The 20,312-nt window shown below is 36.3% G+C and overlaps 1 protein-coding gene across 4 annotated transcripts in view; it reads left to right on the top strand.

Annotated features, from left to right (window-relative positions):
- Nucleotides 1-14,950, top strand: part of LOC110374316 (casein kinase I) — a 34,147-nt gene extending 19,197 nt beyond the window's left edge. Inside the window, exons 3-9 of one of the 4 annotated variants that reach the window (XM_064040037.1) lie at nt 2,791-2,912; nt 3,875-4,069; nt 6,967-7,066; nt 8,507-8,609; nt 10,148-10,234; nt 11,260-11,436; nt 14,296-14,950. In XM_064040037.1, the coding sequence (XP_063896107.1) occupies nt 2,791-2,912; nt 3,875-4,069; nt 6,967-7,066; nt 8,507-8,609; nt 10,148-10,234; nt 11,260-11,436; nt 14,296-14,298 (787 nt within the window). In that variant the 3' untranslated portion in view covers nt 14,299-14,950. Of the gene's footprint in view, nt 1-2,790; nt 2,913-3,874; nt 4,070-6,966; nt 7,067-8,506; nt 8,610-10,147; nt 10,235-11,259; nt 11,437-12,574; nt 13,218-14,295 lie in introns of those variants that run through there. The other 3 variants (XM_064040035.1, XM_064040036.1, XM_064040034.1) reach the window with 3 other exon arrangements.
- The last annotated feature ends 5,362 nt before the right edge of the window (nt 14,951-20,312 follow it).

Raw genomic sequence — 20,312 nt, 5'->3', positions numbered from 1 at the left:
TGTTATTCCGTCTTAAAATGATAAATCAAACTATTTGGACTGCAGTATGGCAAAGACAAACGTGACGAAATGATCTTTAAACCTAGATTGTACTGAGTACAGTTATCAAGACTTGCGTTTTCTATTCTACATGTCTTGCATGTAACTGATAGATAACTTGAACCAAGTTTTATTGTACACCTGATTACCATATTAGCGTGTTCGCAGCTAATGTTTATCCTTCAATACAGCCAAGTGCTTCCTAAAATAAACAACGGAATAGGAAAACAGCGCATCATTACTCACCGTCTGCCTACAATTGAACGCAGCCTAGACTAGCATTACATTGTTTGCGGAGAAAAGTTTTACATCCGCCTAAACGTTCGTTACGCGTCGCCGCGCCCCGTCACACCTACCATGAAATTGTGCACATGAAATCTGCACGTTTTTCTAACAATCACCGCCGAGTTTCTCGCGAATTTTGATTAAAACGAGGAAAATGTAACGGGAAGCCCTGAAAGGGATCCCCCGATGACAGTTTCATAGGATTACAACAATCTTGCGTGCGGTATATTACTACCAGACGGATATTCGTGGGTAGGGCTTATCAAATATTAGTATCGGCCACCGTTCTGATTCCGGCTTTACTTTATGTTCATAATAACTTCTTATCTTCATTAATGCGAACGTCTAAACCGCAATCGTGTCGAGTTTCAAGAACAACTCTGCTTATGTATCAGTGTTTGTTAGACAGCTGCCTACGCCTTATGAATTTGCATTACTTGTATTTACCCGACTGCCAAAGAAGGAGGGTAATGTTTTTCGAGTGTATGTAAGTATGTATGTATGTCTGTTCCTTTGTGACCTCCTGTAGCCTAAACGGCTTGATGGATTTTGATGTATGAGGTATCGTTAGATTTGTCTTGATTACGGGAGTGTCATAGGATACATTTTATCCTAAAAGTCCCACGGGATATTTTTTCTAAATTTCCCTTTAAAAAAATATGTATGCGGTATCATTAGATTCATTTCAATCACGGGAGTAATTAATATAGGATACGTTTTTACCCGACTGCCAAAGAAGGAGGGTAATGTTTTTTTCTCAAAATTCCCACGGGAACATGTTTTGGATACCATTTTAGTTATTCGAACTGAGAGAGTCGAACTGTTGCATGATTTAGTAGTTCCCTCTCTTTTTGCAATGCTCCTTTTAGGGGGAAAATACAAACATTTTTTCTCGGAAAGTTGAGCACGTTGACAGACAAAGCCCTCCCCTAACATTCAAGGCACTTTCGTTTTGCGCAATTGGAAAAGTACTGCGAAGCCGTGAAAATGATCTCCGCTGAGATTTGCGCAAGGTCCCGTTGTTTTATTAAACGTGGGGGAAATACTTTTTGTTGCTTACTTTTAGTTGCCAATTTCCATAGAAAGTTCGATATTTGGTTTGGAGTCGTCGGAGTTAACTATTTTCATCTGTGCCGATGTTGTGTTTATGGTGCTACGGTACCATATTTGTTTTGATCTTCTAACTTCGCTTTTATCGAGATCTTTTTACCGTTAGGAAAAATATCACCTCCCACTCTAGATTTACCTCCAAATCGTCCACTTATACGTTGATACACCATATGGTACCCAAAACAGTATTTTCCCCTCAGACCTTTGGAGAAAACGTAGTGACGTACTATAGAACATCCAGTCCTCGTAAGAATGGCAACATGTTTGTGTCTGGAACAATATTATTGTATTGAAACATAACCTGCCGACGGTCTGGCAACGTCGCTTCTACGAATGCAGTTCGCGTAGCGTATTTTACTTGAGGCGCGCAGTTCCTAAAATGACCAGACACGCGACTGTGGGTGTCAACTCTTGATAATGAATACATTGTAGTTTCTAGTCTAGACAGAGAGCATAATTATATTGAAATACTTAGATTAATTATAAAACCTAATGCTAAGTCTGTTACAGGAGATGATTTAATAAGTCTTGCAGTTTTTGTTTCGGAACGAGTACCTAATTTAAATAAAGCGTTGTCTTGATAATTTCTCCATCTTGTTTTTCAAAGCTAGTTGTTTTTACTCGCTACTGATTTGAATTCTTCTAGTGCGATAACCTTGCACCGCCCTGTGTACATGAATTCTCTAGAAAAAACTCACTCCCTCCTCATTCATAAGTATTTTTACGAAAACAACTTAAGCCTGAGGTATTTTTAAGAATCGCCATAGAACATTTTATGCCTCACCATTACAACTGAAACTATCATTATAATACTAAAGATTAGCTAGCTCTTCTTCGGTAGTCGGATGCAATCAAGATTTAAAAAAATCTTGCATTTTGAACCATACATACAATCAAACTTGAAACGTCTCATTACTATATGATGATTAATATACTATGCTGATAGCATTTATCATTAACTTCCGGCAGCGATTTCACTCCCGTGGGAATTACTCCACGCACCCCGATAAAAAGTAGCGTATTATTTCCCTCGATAAATGCGCTACCTAATATCGAAACATTTTTACAAATCGGACCAGACTTGTTCTTGAAATTAGCGCATTAAAACATTGACACTCTTTAGCTTTATATTTACTAGCTGTTTTCCTGCGGTCTCACCCGCGTTCCGGTGGAACTTCTGCCCGTACTCATATAAAATATAGTTACCAATGTTACTCGAGAATATTGTAGCTTTCTAACAGAATAAGAATATTTCAAATCGGTTCCGTAGATACGAAGCTCTTGCGGTACAAACAAATAATTCCTCTTTATTATATTTTACTTCAGATTCTCTAATGTAATTATTCCTTGTTGCAGATGGTACGGCTACGAAAAGGACCACAACATCCTGGTGATGGACCTCCTTGGTCCATCACTGGAGGACCTCTTCAACTTCTGCTCGCGCCAGTTCACCATCAAGACTGTTCTTATGCTGGCAGGTCTGTATCCATATTGCTCTCAATCATAGGGATTTTAGAATGTTCTAAAAATTGATGGTCAGTGGTTTCAAAAGCCTGGAACATAAGTGTGTTTTCAATTGATGGCAAGGGGCATTTTGTTACTCCTTTTCCCAACTATGTTGGGGTCGGCTTTCAGTCTAACCGGATGCAGCTGAGTACCAGTGTTTTATAAGGAGCGTCTGCCTATCTGACCTCCTCCCTTAACCCAATTACCACTTGGTAAGACTGGTGTCAGACTTACTATCTTCTGACAACCCGTAACGACTGCCAAGGATGTTAAATAACTTGTATTCGTCGAAATAAGATCTGTTGCCAATTTCTTTACTTTGTAAATTCTGAAGTTAATGTATAATTGTTTGCAATATAATGAGATATAATTAGGCGTATAAGTACCCACTCTATGCTAATGATTATGTTCACTTTTCTTTTCATACACATTCGCTATTGTTTACATAACTTGTTTGAAGTAATTACGTATGATTAGCATTAAAAGAGCTAATAATATGACTTGTTTTTCTTGGTAATTCTTTAAGTAGCGTTTAAACAAAACAAAACGCGCAGGGCTAATTGAAATAATACCTTGTTGATCAAAACAATGCTTTCAACATTTTAATTATTTATTTTTTATTTACTCATTTCCTTCACTGTTGTTTTTTTATGCACACATCGGACTATCAAGGTAATTTTCACTAACTTCATATTCATCTGCTTTGTCATAACTTGAATGAAGATATAGATGAAGATACCTTAGTAGACTGAATTACTGCTGGCCTCAACTCAGCTGTTTTAGATGGTTCAAAATGTCGAATACATTCAGTTTATCACAGTCTCTCTTTGTGGTCATTGTTTAGCAAATTTTTCTCAACACAATATCTTTCGCTCAAATTGACTAACTTCAACAAACTTGAGCAGCACGTGAAATCCCCCTCTTTCACCCCCAGATCAAATGCTCGGGCGCGTGGAGTTCATCCACTGCAAGTGCTTCATCCACCGTGACATCAAGCCGGATAACTTCCTGATGGGCATCGGCCGCCATTGCAACAAGCTCTATATGATCGACTTCGGTCTCGCCAAGAAGTTCCGGGACCTCCGCACGCGTGCCCACATCTCATATCGCGAGGATAAGAATCTTACTGGTGAGTGATGAAAGTAGCCTGTATAAAACTATACTACTCTAATAACGAGTTATTCCCAATTTGTCATTAGTACCGATTGGTCACCAACTATTTTTTCCATACACCAAGTCCCAATTGGTCATTCGAGCAAAATAAATAATTTAATATTTAAAGGACAATGGGCAGATTGGTATACCCCATCAATAGCAACGTCATATATATCATGGATAGATGAAGTTTTTGCAGCTTTGCTGAAATTGTTTGAGATATCAGGTTTGTGAAAGAACTGGCAATCTAGTTTTAAAGGAAAATCTAAGAACTACTAAGTGTAAGTCTTGTATGAAAGAAAATCAGATTACAGTATTGATTAGCATCCGTTTTAAGATTGTTTGTTATCTATATCTCAGAACGGACAAACAATAGAACAAAGCTGTCATAGTAAATGTTGTTCCAGTTAAAAAGACCTGTCCAATGATATGTATGACTTTCCTATTGGTGCGGTTTCTCACTACGCCCAACATCCAGTTGGTACAATAAAAGGTTGAAATGCTACATAATAGTAACAATTATGGATCCTAACGGGCACAGTAGTACTTACAAGACTTAAAGTTATTAGTACTTAGATTTTCCTTTAAAAACTTGAGGTATCAATAGATTACTTAGTTCTAACTTTTGCACAGTTTTTGATCTATATCTCAGAACGGACAAACATTTCAGCAAAGCTGTCATAGTAAATATTGTTCTACATAAAAAGGCCTATCCAATGATATATATGACATTCCTATTGGTGGGGTATACCAGGTCCCATATATTTGTGCCCATTGTCCTTTTGAGTTCCGATTCGTCCCCCGCATAAAATTTCACGTATCAGAGTACCGTCAGAAATAAAAGTGTTAGAAGAAATTTTAAATGAAAAACTTCGATGTAGGTAAAGGTATAGCTCTCATATAAATATAATAAAATTTACATTAAAACACAGGTGAAGACAACTTGGGCATTTTATAAACCCGAAAATGTGACTCGATACTTTTTGTGTCGGTAACAAAAGTACCAGGGGCCCATAACTAGCAAAGAGATTGTATACATAAAAATGATGAATGATGGTGTAAATTGGTATGTTTATCTACAATTTTAAATGAAAAAAAAACGTAAAATCCTGACACTCTTGACTGCTATACTCCTGTAAGTTATGCGGTCCTAGTACACGGTGGGCAGTTCCATGGACACTCGTTGATTGGTATATTACTCATCTGATTTATGCGATCCTGGTATTTTGGTTTTGGCCGTGCGGTGTGTGACGCCGTTGAAATCGCGATTTTATTAATAGCGTCTTGCCATATTCGGAAAAAACATAACCAAAATAAATAAAAAAAAAAACATATTACAATATTGTAAAGCTTATCTTGTTGACAGTACTTTTACAAAATAAAGGATGACCAATTAACTAAGCAAAATAAAATATTTTATTGAATGACCAACTGGGACACGTTTTTTATGGATGCCAAATCACTAAAATGACGAATCGGGCATAACTCCTAATAACGCGGTTCGATCTTTTTGAGTTGCCGTTACGTCCTTTCCCATTATTTTATGTATCTGTTGTTTTGCTTCCCAGATATAAGGAATTAGACATAACTTGTGTGTAGGGCTAATTTCAACATTTTATCTCTAGTAAGCAAATCAACTGATTTAAGATCGGGAAGGGCCGAAAGGGCTCCGAAGGTACTGAACTGATTTGAAAAATGTTTTCACTGTTGGGAAGCTACACTCTCCCCGAGTAACATAGGCTACTTTTATTATATATATATTTTTTCTGGGTACCGGGTGTAGTTTCCATGGGACGCGGGTGGAAACTGCGAGGAACAGTAAAACACTAACTAAAAAGTGGGAGGTTTTGGTTAAATTGCTATTTAAACGTCGAACGCGTTTCTGCGGGTAATTTGAATATTTATTTTGTGAATTGTTTCTGAAATATAAAGGTACCGTTACCAATATACTTAGTGCCTAAATAAATGATACTTCACTTTTGTCCGGGACAGTCAAGCGGTACGGTTATAAGTATTATTTACCCCGCCGAACAAAAGCGCTGAGAAATACAAGTAGTATCTCCCAGCCCCGTATAAGTTCCCTCGTTTAATACAGTTAACTTAATACCCGAGTGAGTCATGGTACTTGGTATTTGAAGCGTGCGCGCTGTTGCCATGGTTACCTAACAATGGCTGATACTGATCAGAGCTTCGTTTTAAGTACATGGGGAACTAGAAAAGCCTGTTTTCACGGCGTAGGAATTATTCAGTTCATTAGTTAGTAATTGCAACATTACTGTAAACTTGCAATAAATGGGTATTCTAACAGTACATAATTGTTCATTTACGGTATTGATAAGTAACTTGCATCATAGCATGAAAATAAGGAACTGTTGTATCACGTGATAAAATTATAGCAATCAATAGATAATAGATTTATCGTTCTAGTAATTCAATATAACATTTATCAGTAAGATAACTATGCAAACAAACGTACAAAAAGTACCCTAATCGCAATTTATTTGGAGATAATCTTATATCGATATTTTAGGAAACTGCACTATTTCGTAATCACAAAATCCTGTTTTGAACATGTAAATACTAAAAGCATTATATGATCTGTATCGATGAAAATATTTAGTTTAAACATAGATTTAAGACTCTATCAAAAGAATAAACATATTTTTTAGTAATAAGGGTGAAATATGTTTCAGTACACCAACTTACACATAATAAGATCTAATGTAACACCATATTTCCCGCAAATAAATGATTTATTATAAGACCCAGAATTACCAAACATGGAACAGATCATTGCAAAATTGCCTAAAAATCAACTGACAGCTTTTAACCGAATTAGACGTTGTACTAAATACGTATTGTTTGTATCAGGCACGGCTCGGTACGCATCGATAAACGCCCACCTCGGAATCGAACAGTCGCGGCGGGACGACATGGAGTCTCTTGGATACGTGCTCATGTATTTCAACAGGTAAGTCAATTTGCAGTCTTAGAAACTTTAGGTTTTGAATTCTATGTAAACACTGGTATAGTCCCAGTCTTCTTTTATATTGTTCTGACAGTTGGACCCTAGGTAGACCTCTGTAGGGTCACCAGATCAGAAAGCCCAAAAATCCAAAGCCATGATTTCTAGAAGAAAAAATCTGAGAATTGCTAAGCCTATGTAAAGACTGGAGTCCCAGTCTTCCCAGTCTTCTTTTGAGTCGGCCCAACTCTGTAGAGGTCATCAGATCAAAATGATCAAATCCTGAAATCCTAAGTTATGATTTCCATAAAAATCCTGAGAATTCAAAAAGGCGTGATGTAATTTTATTGCGCTTTTATACCCTGCAGATTCGTTCTCAATTATGTTTTTCTTTTCCAATTCATTCCCAATCCACAACTTTTTCTACGCAATATAAAATCGTTGTTCGTCAGTCACACAGTACCTGTATTTATATGAGAAAATTTCTATAGAAACACAGACAAGTCGTACATTATTTTCACCGGAGTCGTGCGTGTTTGGGTTGTTAATCGAACAACGTCACGGAATGCGTAGCTCCTGGTTCGATATCTAACCAACTGATATTGATTCTCAGTATCATGATTCATAGGTCACTTTGAATCACGAATCTTTACGTCAAAATTTCCAAGAAAACTAAAACAAAAATATAAAAGTATTTTCCATTTTGAAGCTGTATTGGCCTTTTGGAAAGACACGTGAAGTCGAGATTAAATCTGCAAAAACAAGCGAACGCTTTCTTAGCCTGATTATTTGGCATGATGCCCAAGAACGTTTTCTTTATAAGCTTCAGGATCTTTCTTTATCCTTGACGCTGCGATTTATGCATTCCACGTCTCTTGTTTTCAAAAAAATATTGCGCAATAATTTGCGAAAGTACCAATGAATTATTCTCACGACAGAAACGTATCGATAAAATGTCTTTAAATCCAGTGTTTTTTGTACAATTTCAATAAACCGGAGATTATTTATTAATTTGGACTATAGGGCTCAAAAAACCATTTAGTTGTAACGTACAAAATTATCCCAAGTTACAAAAAATACATCGTAACTGGTCTCAGTCATCCGATAGCCGTATTCCGGTTTCTCTTGCGGTTGATCCGGCCTGCATGTCCCGACTTGTTGCAATCTGACTCAGCGAGGACCCGTTTCGATACGTTACCGGTCCAATAAGGCCGTTGCATTTCAAATGTGGCTGGTTGCTGGGACTTGCGCAATTTTATTGTCAATTTTACTGTTGGCTGTTGTATTTGTATGGTTTATTGTATGTCAGGTCAGCGAAGTTAAAAGTTCTGATAGATATATCTAAATTGACACGATTTTATCATAAGGATCTTCTTTCCTATTGAATCTTAGGGTATTTTCAGTTGTAAAATTTTTTCTCCTTGTAAATTTTGTTTTCTATAACAGAGGCTCGCTGCCGTGGCAAGGCCTGAAGGCGATCACCAAAAAGCAGAAGTACGAGCGGATCAGCGAGAAAAAGATGTCTACGCCCGTTGAGGTGCTCTGTAAGGTAAGGTTTCATTCTAGTTTATACGTGGATTCTGGCGTTCATGCTCAAAGTCACGTTCGCCGTCTAAAGAAGTGCATAGTCCAGTATCTTACGTATATCTTCTTCAAAAAGGCGAGAAAAGTGCGCAGATTTAAACTGTACCTATAGAACATCATTCACACTAACAACCCAATAATGAAAATAAAAACAAAGCGCTCTTTTAAACTTCACTCCATAAACGTTATCGCTACTCGTCACGTGTGCCACACTTGCATGTGACGAGATTAGACACAAGTTTACCACAGACGCAGGTATCTTTCCATGGTCCACGGTAATTGAATAAGCGTTGTGCATAGCCTACTGACACAGCTGACTTGACTGCGCGTGAGCGGTAATGGATTTGAACCTGCGACCTCGCGGGGAAGGTCGGCGAATTAAATCTTAACTCTTTAGCTTGTTACATCACTGATTTATACTTAGTTTGTATAGTTGGGTTAGTTTTAACTGGTGATATTGGAAAGTATTATCGATATATTTTAACTGTCTAACACTAAAATTCAAATAAAAAAATTAAATTTTAGTCGAAATTACGACACCATTTTAAATCGCCGATTTGACCTCTTATCGGCCAAGTTTACACAATTAAATGGCTCACCCTTATTATAATGAATCGGCTGTTCATTTTATGATGTTAGTGAATTAATTAAAATCGCAAATCCAATAGGCCGGATATAAAACTTGTATAAATAAATACGAAGGTCTCGTATGACACCTGCACTTGTTAATTACGTTAAATTCAATCAGTCTTCCTTATAGTAATTGCGCACATAGAATATTAAATTTTCGTCGACTAATAGCAATTTAATACGTGGTTATTACATACTTTTAAAACATGGATGCAACTAACGCCCGTTCTCAATATACCTAATTTTTTTGCTTATAAAAGATGGAATTTTATCGTCATGTCAAAATTTTCTCTAATACTAGAGAGTAATCACACAATTTTATAGGCCGCTAATTATTGCCACCAATATCTTGGCAGCTAACATAAGAAATACGTATTGTATTAGCGCCAGTAAAAGCATGATTTACAATATAACAATAATTACTGTTACGATATCATTTATTTGTTATGGTTAAGTGTTTTTAATGCTCACAGATTTAGTATAATGTTCCATACACCATCATTGACATGACACACTGCATTCCGAAAGGAAACTGCTGACTTACGCGCTACCATAAAAGCGCCATGGATGACTTGAAGTAAATTGTATTACTTTATAAACTAAATTATACCAAAATCGAAATCGACGTGAATTATTGTATGTACTTGTGTGTGACCGATCTTGATAAATAATTACGAAAAATATATGGTGTCTTATGACTACCAAATCATAACATTAATTATCATCATCATCGTCCTGCCCTTATCCCAATTTTGGGGTCGGCGCAGCATGTTTTCTCCTTCCATACTCTTCTATCTGCCGTCATTTCACAAGTCACATTCTACCCATATCAGCTTAATCAGAACATTAATTAAATAATTTTATTTACAACAGGGATTCCCGGCCGAGTTTGCGATGTATTTAAATTACTGCCGTGGACTGACCTTCGACGAGGCTCCTGATTACATGTATCTAAGACAGGTGAGTCACTATTGTATTGTATTCACTAGTACACTGAATTACGCGTAAATGTGTCACGTGCGTGCGTATTTGTTAATTATTAATTAGCTGGAATTTGCGTAGTAAAATTCATGAAGCGTAGTAGGGACTGGGTGTTGTAAAATTGTTTGTTTAGTTTAATTTACTCTACTACATATATTGTAGTAGTTGTAAAAAAAACAAAATATAGTGAATCTAGCAGTATTTAGAATGAGTTCAATTCCTGAATGATTTTCTCAGGCTTCAGAATTAAATATTGCAATTACAGGAGCTAAAAAAAAGCCAATAAGTTTAGGACCATTTTTGATGACAGGATGTGTCAAGAAAAATGGAAATTCATTATAGTAATTTGAGAAATAAAGTGCAATGGAGCGTCTTCTAAGAATATATCTGGGATTGATCACAGCCTTGCCAACAAGGCGACGAATTATACTAACAGATATTGTCATTTTATCTCTGAAGTCTATCAGATACTGCACTGTTATTGCAAAGCCTATATTCTACATGCTTTTCAGACACGTGAGTAGGTATGATTACAAAGTAAAATGCAGATTTCAGCCTGTCACATGCACATTACATTTCAACGCAAACGTTTTGGCCTATCGTATTGTACTGATGTTCTTCTTGTAATAATGAAGATTTTATCTAAACAGTGGCCTAGAGTACTGAAGCACTGGGTTTGGTTTATCGCGACTGATCTAGGCTATCATAATGCCTTGATATCCTTTAGTTTAGAATTTACTAACAATAATATATAGTTGAGAAATGAGGTAAATAAAACTTAGTAAAGCATCTTACAAAAGACTTGCTATTTCCTCGCGGTTTCCTCCGGAATAATACTGTCTGTGACCATACAAAATGTTTTTTCTTTTATGGTCCTGCCCCAGTCGGTCACAGCCACTGGGTGACATTATTAATCTTGGTCCACCAATTGTTTTTTATTAAGTAAAATAAAGATTAAATAAGGTAAAGATATGTGACATAATGGTTTTTAATCGTTTGCACAGCTGTTCCGCATCCTATTCCGCACGATGAACTACCAGTACGACTACACGTTCGACTGGACGATCCTGCGCCAGCGCAAGCAGCACATGGAGGCCGGCGCCGCGCCCGCCGACCGCCGCTCGCCCTCCGTGCAGCGCCGCGCCCAGCAGCAGCCCTCGCAGCCGCCGCCCAACAACGAGGTACTATCGGAGGCCTATCAGACCTCCTCAACCACAGACTCCTTCTTCCTTCATCACCATCCTCCGAGCCTTTTTTCCCAACTATCGGATCTGCTTCCAGTCTAACTGGATGTAGCTGAATACTAGTGCTTTACAAGGAGCGACTGCCCTATCTGACCCCCTCAACCCAGTTACCCGGGCAACCGAATACCCCTTGGTTAGACTGTTCTTTTTTCCTTTATATGAAATGAAATCGTTTATTTTGCAAGTTGGACGTTACATCACTTTTACATGTCATTTTAAGAACGCTGGGGTCGGCATTTCCTAACTGACTGATCTCTGAGAAGAAACACCGAAACAAACTCAAGGGTCATAGTCTCTTTTAAAGTCCAAACATGTTATAAATCAAATATATTATGTGTGAGTGTCACCATGTACGCGGTCTGGAATGGCCTTTTGAGGAAAGAGCCACATGATAATTCCTGATCCATTCTCTCTCCTCATAAAAGTATCCAGTTTCCCTAACCTACCCCGAAACCCAGATTACTATTTGGATGTTTGACACGGTGACACTATTGTTAAAAAAAATCTGAATCAATAGGCTTTTTTTGGAAACTTGTGGTAGCAGTGCGTACCCCACTTTCTCAAAATGTATTCAACCAAAAATTAAAAATATGGTGTCGGAAATTTTCTTGCAATTATCAACTGCACTGTCACTTACATTATTGCTTGCATTGTTTATTCAAGACTGAAGTCCAAACCCATGTTAGCTATAAATAATTTCGAAAAAGGATTGTCATAACGTAATTATTGTTTTAAACGAACAATGCGTCTGTTATTTCGAAAACAATTAAAGGAGTTTCTCACGCTCACGCCAAATTACTGCGCCCGACTCATAATGTTACGTACCTTTTCCTTTTATATAATCCTTTTTTCAAATCCACGATTTCCCCAAAATTTGAACAAAACACATAAGGATGTGTAACACCTTACATACTCAAAGTCATTCCTAATATTCTATGTGTTGATTTACTTACTTGAGACAGAATTTTGACATGAGCCTCATGCAAGTAATGTCAAGTTCCTATCTCTAGTCGATATTGGGAACGACCTTAAAGTCCTTTATCCTATCCCATCCTAACCTATCCTTATTTCCTAGGTCAAATCCGTGCACGTAACGAACGACTCAGCGGCCAATAACAAACAGCCGGTCAAAGGCCACCAGTCCGTCAGTCAGCTCAAGAAGAAACTCACAGCGATATCATAAACATACAGTCTCCCAAACACCTCCCATGTCACCTGAATATGCACCATGTTCATAGAAAATGAGTGGTAACGCCTGTACATAACATACCATCCTCCCATAAAATACTCCCCTCAATGGTGTTTTTAAAAACTTTTTATATGGACTTCATAATGTCTCGTTTAGTTTGTCGAAGGCACGATTTCAAATTGTACCATATCGTAGTTTTGTACTGTATAATATGTCTCTAGTATGAAATCAATGTATTGTGTTTATAAACATCGTATCGAGCGGTATTTGTGGTATTGTTTACAATTGATAAGTTGAACTTTAAGTAACAAATTGCGAGGTACGCGTGACCGAGTGTGACTCATGCCACGGTCACGCACATCTACTCGTTCATTGTCAAGAAATATACTCACAAAAATAAAAAGTTTATATTTTTTTAACATAAAGTCGTCAAAAACATGACACAAAATAAAATAACGTAAAATGTGATACGAAAATTCGAGTTTTTCTTTATAATTCAATCGATTGACAAGAATATGGGTGCATATTCACGTAACATAATTCAGTAAATTTTAGTAAACGCGCTAATTAGTTATATACTAAATAAATGTTTGACAATCAAACCTTTATTTGAACTTCGAGAGCATTAAGTTTACGCGAGTGGCAATAGAGATGATGTTTTATTTCAATTTTAGATATTTTATTATATTATCAGTGGATCGTGCAGTGGACCTCTAGCGCCACTCCGGCCGCGACGGTCGGCGGAACGTTTCGGAAACATTGACCAACAAATTGTCGCGTTCCCTAATCTGTTTTATTTTATGGTATATTGTGTGTACAACCGTTGTGTGTATGTGTGTGTGCGGTTCGTTCACTGTAAATTTTACTTTATAAGGTTTAAAACATTATTGATAGTATTATTAATACATCCCCAGTTGTGTGCTGTTAGCAAAGTATTTTGAAACCTTTTTAAGCTTTGCAATCATATTGATGCTAACCGTACATAATTTATTATTACGAACTTGAAATGATTAACTCTTTCGATATAACGCATCGTAAATTTTATATTTTTAATTAATTGTCAAAAAATTGTATAAATTATAAAATGAGTGTTGCCAACACTAAAAATACTGTAATGTTTGAAATAAGATACAACATGACACGCTACGATGTGAATTTTGTATAATTTGAATAAAAAACCTTCAAGTAGTACTTGCGTATAATTTGCGAATAATATAAAACTAACATATCGACGAGAAAGACTGCGATCCTGCGGTAACTTTACGTGTATTATTGTAGTTAGTGTTGGACAGATCATAGTTAAAACCATTATTACCCACTAAAACAATTTGCTTATTGAGAAAAGTAATCAATTCATAATAGTGTAGAAGTATATCCAAACATTTAATAATTGGATAGGAAAAAGACATAACTTGACTCACTTTACCATTTATAATTTTCAGAACATATTTGTTTTGTCATCCAATCATTTCTTTATTGGATAGAAAGAAGATAAATTTATAATGTTCAGACATATTTAGTTTCTCATCTAATGCCATAGTATTTAATTAGAGCAAAAAGATATGCTTGATTAACAGAAATCTAATAAATGTTTTTTTCTTCCGCAGTGAAAGAGATTACGACGTTCGGCAGCCCCGGGTGGTCCGGTGAAGAAGAGAGCGCGATAACATATGTCAGTGTGTGCGTGCTTGTGTGTGTGTGTGTAGGTGTGCCGCCGAACGCGTTCCTCAGGACTCGTCAGTCGAGCTCGCGGCGCCGCGACTGTCCGCGACTCATACAAACGTTATACTGTCGCGCGACACGTACGACGGACGCCACGGCCACTGTTTTAATACATAGCTGCACTGCAGAACCACAGTCACAGTGGTCTTATTATATTATTGATCTTTCTGTGTGGCCACAGATACATTCGTCTTTTTTTACTGTATAATATTTAACTGTAAATTACATTACAGATGTTCATACAATTACACTAGAGAAATATTCATTATTAATTCAGTTTGTAGTTATGTAACTCGATGATTGTTTAGTTTTCGATGTTAGTTTTCTAATTTAGCTAGTGTTCATATTGTATCGGTAGTGCCGTCGGTATTGCAATCTGTTCTCTGTACATACGCGAATTGTGTTGGGAATACCGCCGGCCGTTCGACGCGCAACACTATATCGGCTAGAATTGTTCATTAAAATTTGCAGATTTGTAATGAATATAGTAGTCTATAACAAACGTGAAAAAATGGTAAAAATGAAAAAAAAAAAAGAAAACGATGTGGTAGTTGATAAGTGAATTAATTGAATTGATTTCCTGCCGTTTGGAACGCACACTGCCTAAATAAACAAACATAGACTTTAAGATTATTTTTTAAATAATGTAATTGCTATTATTTTGGGAATATTTCACTTATAAATTGTACATAGCCCATGGGTAGTGCGCGTTCCAAAGCGGATACAGTATATTTTATTTGATGGTTATAAAATTGTAAATACATAAGCTAGTAAACTTGTTTTAATCACTACATATTTTTTTAAGAAAGCACTAATTGCGTTTGATTTGTGGCGTATTGTGATACTGAATGTAATGTACTGAGAGGGCTCGACCCTGAGTACTTAGAGAAACGTAACTTGTCCGAATAGTTAGGATACTTGGAAATAGTAACCACTACTCGACTGTTGAGTCACTCAGATCGCTAATGTTTCTCAACACGTAAAGAGCCCAAACGGGACTGCGATCTATCAGGTTTCCAAAGACTCTGAAACTTGATTTTAACTGGAATGAGTTTCATTTGGGGTTTTATACGCCTCAGTTTTTCGAATGAAAAACATTCCATTTACTACTCAAGCTATCAATGATTAGACTTGAACGGAATTCATGTTTTATACAACCTTCTTCACCATATTATATCTATGAATGTATTTTCATGAAGTGATTCCCGTTAGGAAACTCACGTAGTCTCGTTGTGATTGCCGACGCCGTGAAATATTTTTATATTGAACGACCACTATACAATGCTTCCATAGTTCGAATGCTACAAGTATCATAATACACCATGTTATTTTAAGACATAACTATAAGTTTCCGGAATGACTAGTGCGAACGAAGTGTGAACGAACAAATGGAGACAAAATTATAATAACGTTATATATACCATGTTTAGTTACAATGTTGGTATGTTTGACCCACTGTGAGTGATATTATGGATCTCATTCCTTGCAAATTCGGTTTTATTTCGAGACTCAGTAGCACTGGTTCAGGACACGCATTTTGTCTCCAGTTGTGTGTATACTCAGTGTGTCAACACTCTATAAATTAATAAACAGTAATAAACTATTCTTTGGTTTCCTTTTCTATCCTTTGAGTTTTCTTCACCCTTGCAAGACGTTAGTTGCACAATACAACTTTCTGTTTACATAGATACCAACAGCAATTTTACAACTTGCAAATTAAGGGTCGATTTATACTAGCGCATATTGCGATTCAATTTCTATTCGATTTTGACTTAACTTAGGAGAATCGGGCCCCTACTGTTGATGCCCATTACTACACGTGAGAGTGCACGCGTATTCTGGCGAATACGCGGGCATTCGTGCGACTTCGCTTTAGTTATAAAAAAATTGACGCTTCGATGCGCTTCGACTCTGCTAGTATAAACCAAAACCGACCTTAGCTAAATATGCAAATCTGAAAATGGGCTCAATTCTGCTAAATGTACTCAAGCGACAAACGATTGACATACAATTGAGATTAAATGACGACCCAATTATGATTGAAGCAAATGGGGCATTCTGAAACTAAATGAGTTGCAATGGACTCTCAGTTCGAGCAATGAGCGGGTTATGATTAGACAAAATGATTCATTATTGAATGACAGAAAAGGATAAAAACGTTTATTTCAAAGAAAAAATAGCGGTATGCCACATACGCGTCAATCGTAATCGATTCGTGTGTGCGTTCGCGCAGCGGAATGTTGTTCTAAATCTGTTTTTTAAACAAATATAAACAAATTCAAAACAACGTATGTAAAAATCTACAGCTCTCTATGTAAGCGCTTTATATGAAAACTAGCTAATGGCCAAACGTTCGCGTAGCGGAAACATGAATTTCTCGAAGTTTATGCATGCACGATTTCATTCATACATAATCAATTATAGCACAAATACACACCAATTTTCGGACATATTCTTTCTTCTAAAGTCTATGGATTAAAAAAAGTTCCGCCAGGACAACGTTCGCCAGCGTTCGCCCAGCGGAATCTGTTTTTGGTGAATTTCTCCACAATGGCTGCATACACAAATTTTTATTTACCATACACAATTATAGGACGTCTTACACTAATTATCTGCATAATTAAAATCTTTAAATTCAACAACATTCCGCTGCGCGAACGCACACTCGAGTCGTGATTGGATCGCAGTCGAATGTGAATCGTATGTTGCTTAAGTAAAATTAGGAGAATCGGGCCCCATTTTCCGTATTCCCATTATAACAAATTATGTGCGACGCCTGGTACATTGAGAAGTGAAACTACAAGGTTTATTCAATCTTGAGGATGTAACGTCGTAAGTGTAATAAAACCGATTATACATTTTACACTTTATTCAACATTGTCATATAACTTACAGTAATTAACAATAAATTTTCACATAATTGTTATTAGCCTTCACTGGCTATGTACAGAACACCTATTCTAAGTCGTAACATTTGAGAAAAACACCGATTTAAACAGCATAACGACGATAGGGTACGTAGGTATCTAATACTGATAGTAACACTAAAAGATTCATTTGCTCATAGAAAACATGACGATTATAGGTAAATGCAACTTAAGTATTAAAACAGGTACTTTATGAGCTATTGTTAAAATGAAAAATTACCTAAAGTGGTTACACTAGATTACTTGGTCACACTGAGCGTCAAAAATCTTGCAGATGCAAACTACTTCTAGATTATCTTTAAAATGACAAAGGAATATAGACACCAAAGTTACATTTTATGTGGACCTTGTGAATTGTAATAAATAGGTTCACCCCACCACGATATATGTACGAAAAGATCGTGCCTTAACTATTCAAGTAAGGCTACTTTTGAGGAGCACAAATGTTATTAGGGTATTAGAGTGTGCGCAGCGCAGCGGAATGTTGTTGAATTTAAAGATTTTAATTATGCAGATAATTAGTGTAAGACGTCCTATAATTGTGTTTGGTAAATAAAATTTGTGTATGCAGCCATTGTGGAGAAATTCAACAGATTCCGCTGGGCGAACGTTGGCAAACGTTGTCCCATGGAACTTTAATCCAGACTTTAAGAAAAGAGATGTGTCCGAAATTAGTGTGTATTTGTGTATAATTGATTATGTATGAATGAAATCAGTGCATGCATAAACTTCTGAGAAATTCAGTTTCGCCGCTGAACGTTTGGCCATTAGCTAGTTTTCATAAAAGCGCTTACGTAGAGAGCTGTAGATTTTACATACGTCTTGAATTTGTTTATATTTGTTAAAAACAGATTTGAAAAAGTGTAGGGTTTGAAAAGATAAAATATAAACGTAAAATAATACTTATAGGTCTTAGTTCTTAAAGTATGCCGTTTGGGGTCTAGATTTTCACGTTTACACAAACCTTGTAAGAGTCTCCAACATGTTGCCAAGTATCAATGATGTTCCGTTAGTAATTAAAAGATAGGATATTTTACCATGAACAGATTACTGTTTACAAAGCAGTCGAATATCACGACGTTCTAAAGTAATTGTATGGTAATGTATGCCAATAATTAGTTTAATCATTCAACTATTCACTTGCAAAATTTCATGTCATTAAATTCAGTAATTAAAGAAAGACAATTATAATACTGACGGAGCATCGAAACCATACATAATCCGACCAAGTTCTGGACAGCAAAGCGGCCGTGCCATATGTCTAAGCAACGTTCTTAACTTGAAGGTTGTATATTTATTAATATGGTACAGTTGCGTACACAAATAGGAAAAATAAAACAATTGCATTTCTTGGATGAAAAATATTTTTAATACTAACGCCACTATCTACATTTTAGTTAAAATACGTAACGTTTATTAACGTTTTTTTAATCAATAGTTAAGTAATTTATGTAAGTAATAACATAAATATTTTTTGTACACTCATATTTAAATAGAGAAGTACTTGTTAATTGAAGATTTATTTTATCGTAGATAGTGGCATTAAAAAAAAAATATTTATCAATCAAGACACAATTGTTTTATTTTTTCCTAACGCTTGTGTACGCAACTGTACCATACTAATAAATACTAAAGCTTAGGTTTCCTAGGAAAGCGGTGCCGTAATATAGCGGCCGTAATACAGCGGCAAATGACGTCACCAGAACGTTGTCTATGTAAACAAAATGGAACGGTTTGAGAGCGGTAACTGACACCGTAACTTCAAAAGTGGTGCCGCCATTTCCATGACGGCCGTCTTGACGGTGTCAGATAGTTTGGTGAACGTTTTATTGAAAGCGGTGAAGCTTTTTAAATACGTATTTGTGTTTTTTTTTCGGAACAACGTCAAAAATTATTAACAACTCTTGGAGCAGCGAGGACGACGAAATTTTAATAGATTTCGTTCGTAACCACGAAGTAATATATAATATAAAAGCAAAAGTGTAAAAAGTCAACTAAAACATAATTGGTGTGAAATTTGAGAAATATTAAGTTTTATTTAATATTTATTTAAATAAAAGGTTAGTACAGTATACAACCAACAAAAGTTTATGACGTGTGTTAAAACGGGCGTGGAACTTTCCACATGTCATCACCGTAAAGACGACCGTCTATTTGCGTCCGTAATATGACGGCCGCTAAATGACGGCACCGCTTTCCTAGGAAACCCAAGCTTTACCTACCAAGTTAAGAACGTTGCTTAGACAACGCACGGCCTGTTTTTGTAGCTATCCGAACTTGGTCGGATTATGTAGGTTTCGATGCTCCGTCCTATTTTAATTGTATTTCTTTAATTACTGAATTTAATGACATGAAATTTTGCAAGTGAATAGTTGAACGATTAAACTAATTATTGGCATACATTTTACCATGCAATTCCTTTAGAACGTCGTGATATTCGACTGCTTTGTAAACAGTGATCTGTTCATGGTAAAATATAGTATAACTTTTTAATTACTAACGGAACATCATTGATACTTGGCAACATATTGGAGACACTTACAAGGTTTGTGTAAATGAAAAAATCTAGACCCCAAACCGCATAATTTTAAGAACTAAGACCTAATAAGTGTATTTTACGTTTATATTTTTATCTTTTAAACCCTACGACTTTTTCTAAATCTGTTTTTTAAACAAATATAAACAAATTCAAAACAACGTATGTAAAAATCTACAGCTCTCTATGTAAGCGCTTTGTATGAAAACTATTAATGGCCAAACGTTCGCGTAGCGGAAACTTGAATTTCTCCGAAGTTTATGCATGCACTGATTTCATTCATACATAATCAATTATACACAAATACATACACTAATTTTTCGGACACATCTCTTTTCTTCTAAAGTCTATGGATTAAAAAGTTCCGCCAGGACAACGTTCGCCAACGTTCGCCCAGCGGAATCTGTTTTTGAATTTCTCCACAATGGCTGCATACACA

This window comes from Helicoverpa armigera, chromosome 21 (genome assembly GCF_030705265.1).
Source record: "Helicoverpa armigera isolate CAAS_96S chromosome 21, ASM3070526v1, whole genome shotgun sequence".
Classification (NCBI taxonomy): domain Eukaryota; kingdom Metazoa; phylum Arthropoda; class Insecta; order Lepidoptera; family Noctuidae; genus Helicoverpa; species Helicoverpa armigera.
The sequence above is the reverse complement of the archived record's forward strand: the minus strand, read 5'-3'. Positions and strand labels throughout refer to the sequence as shown.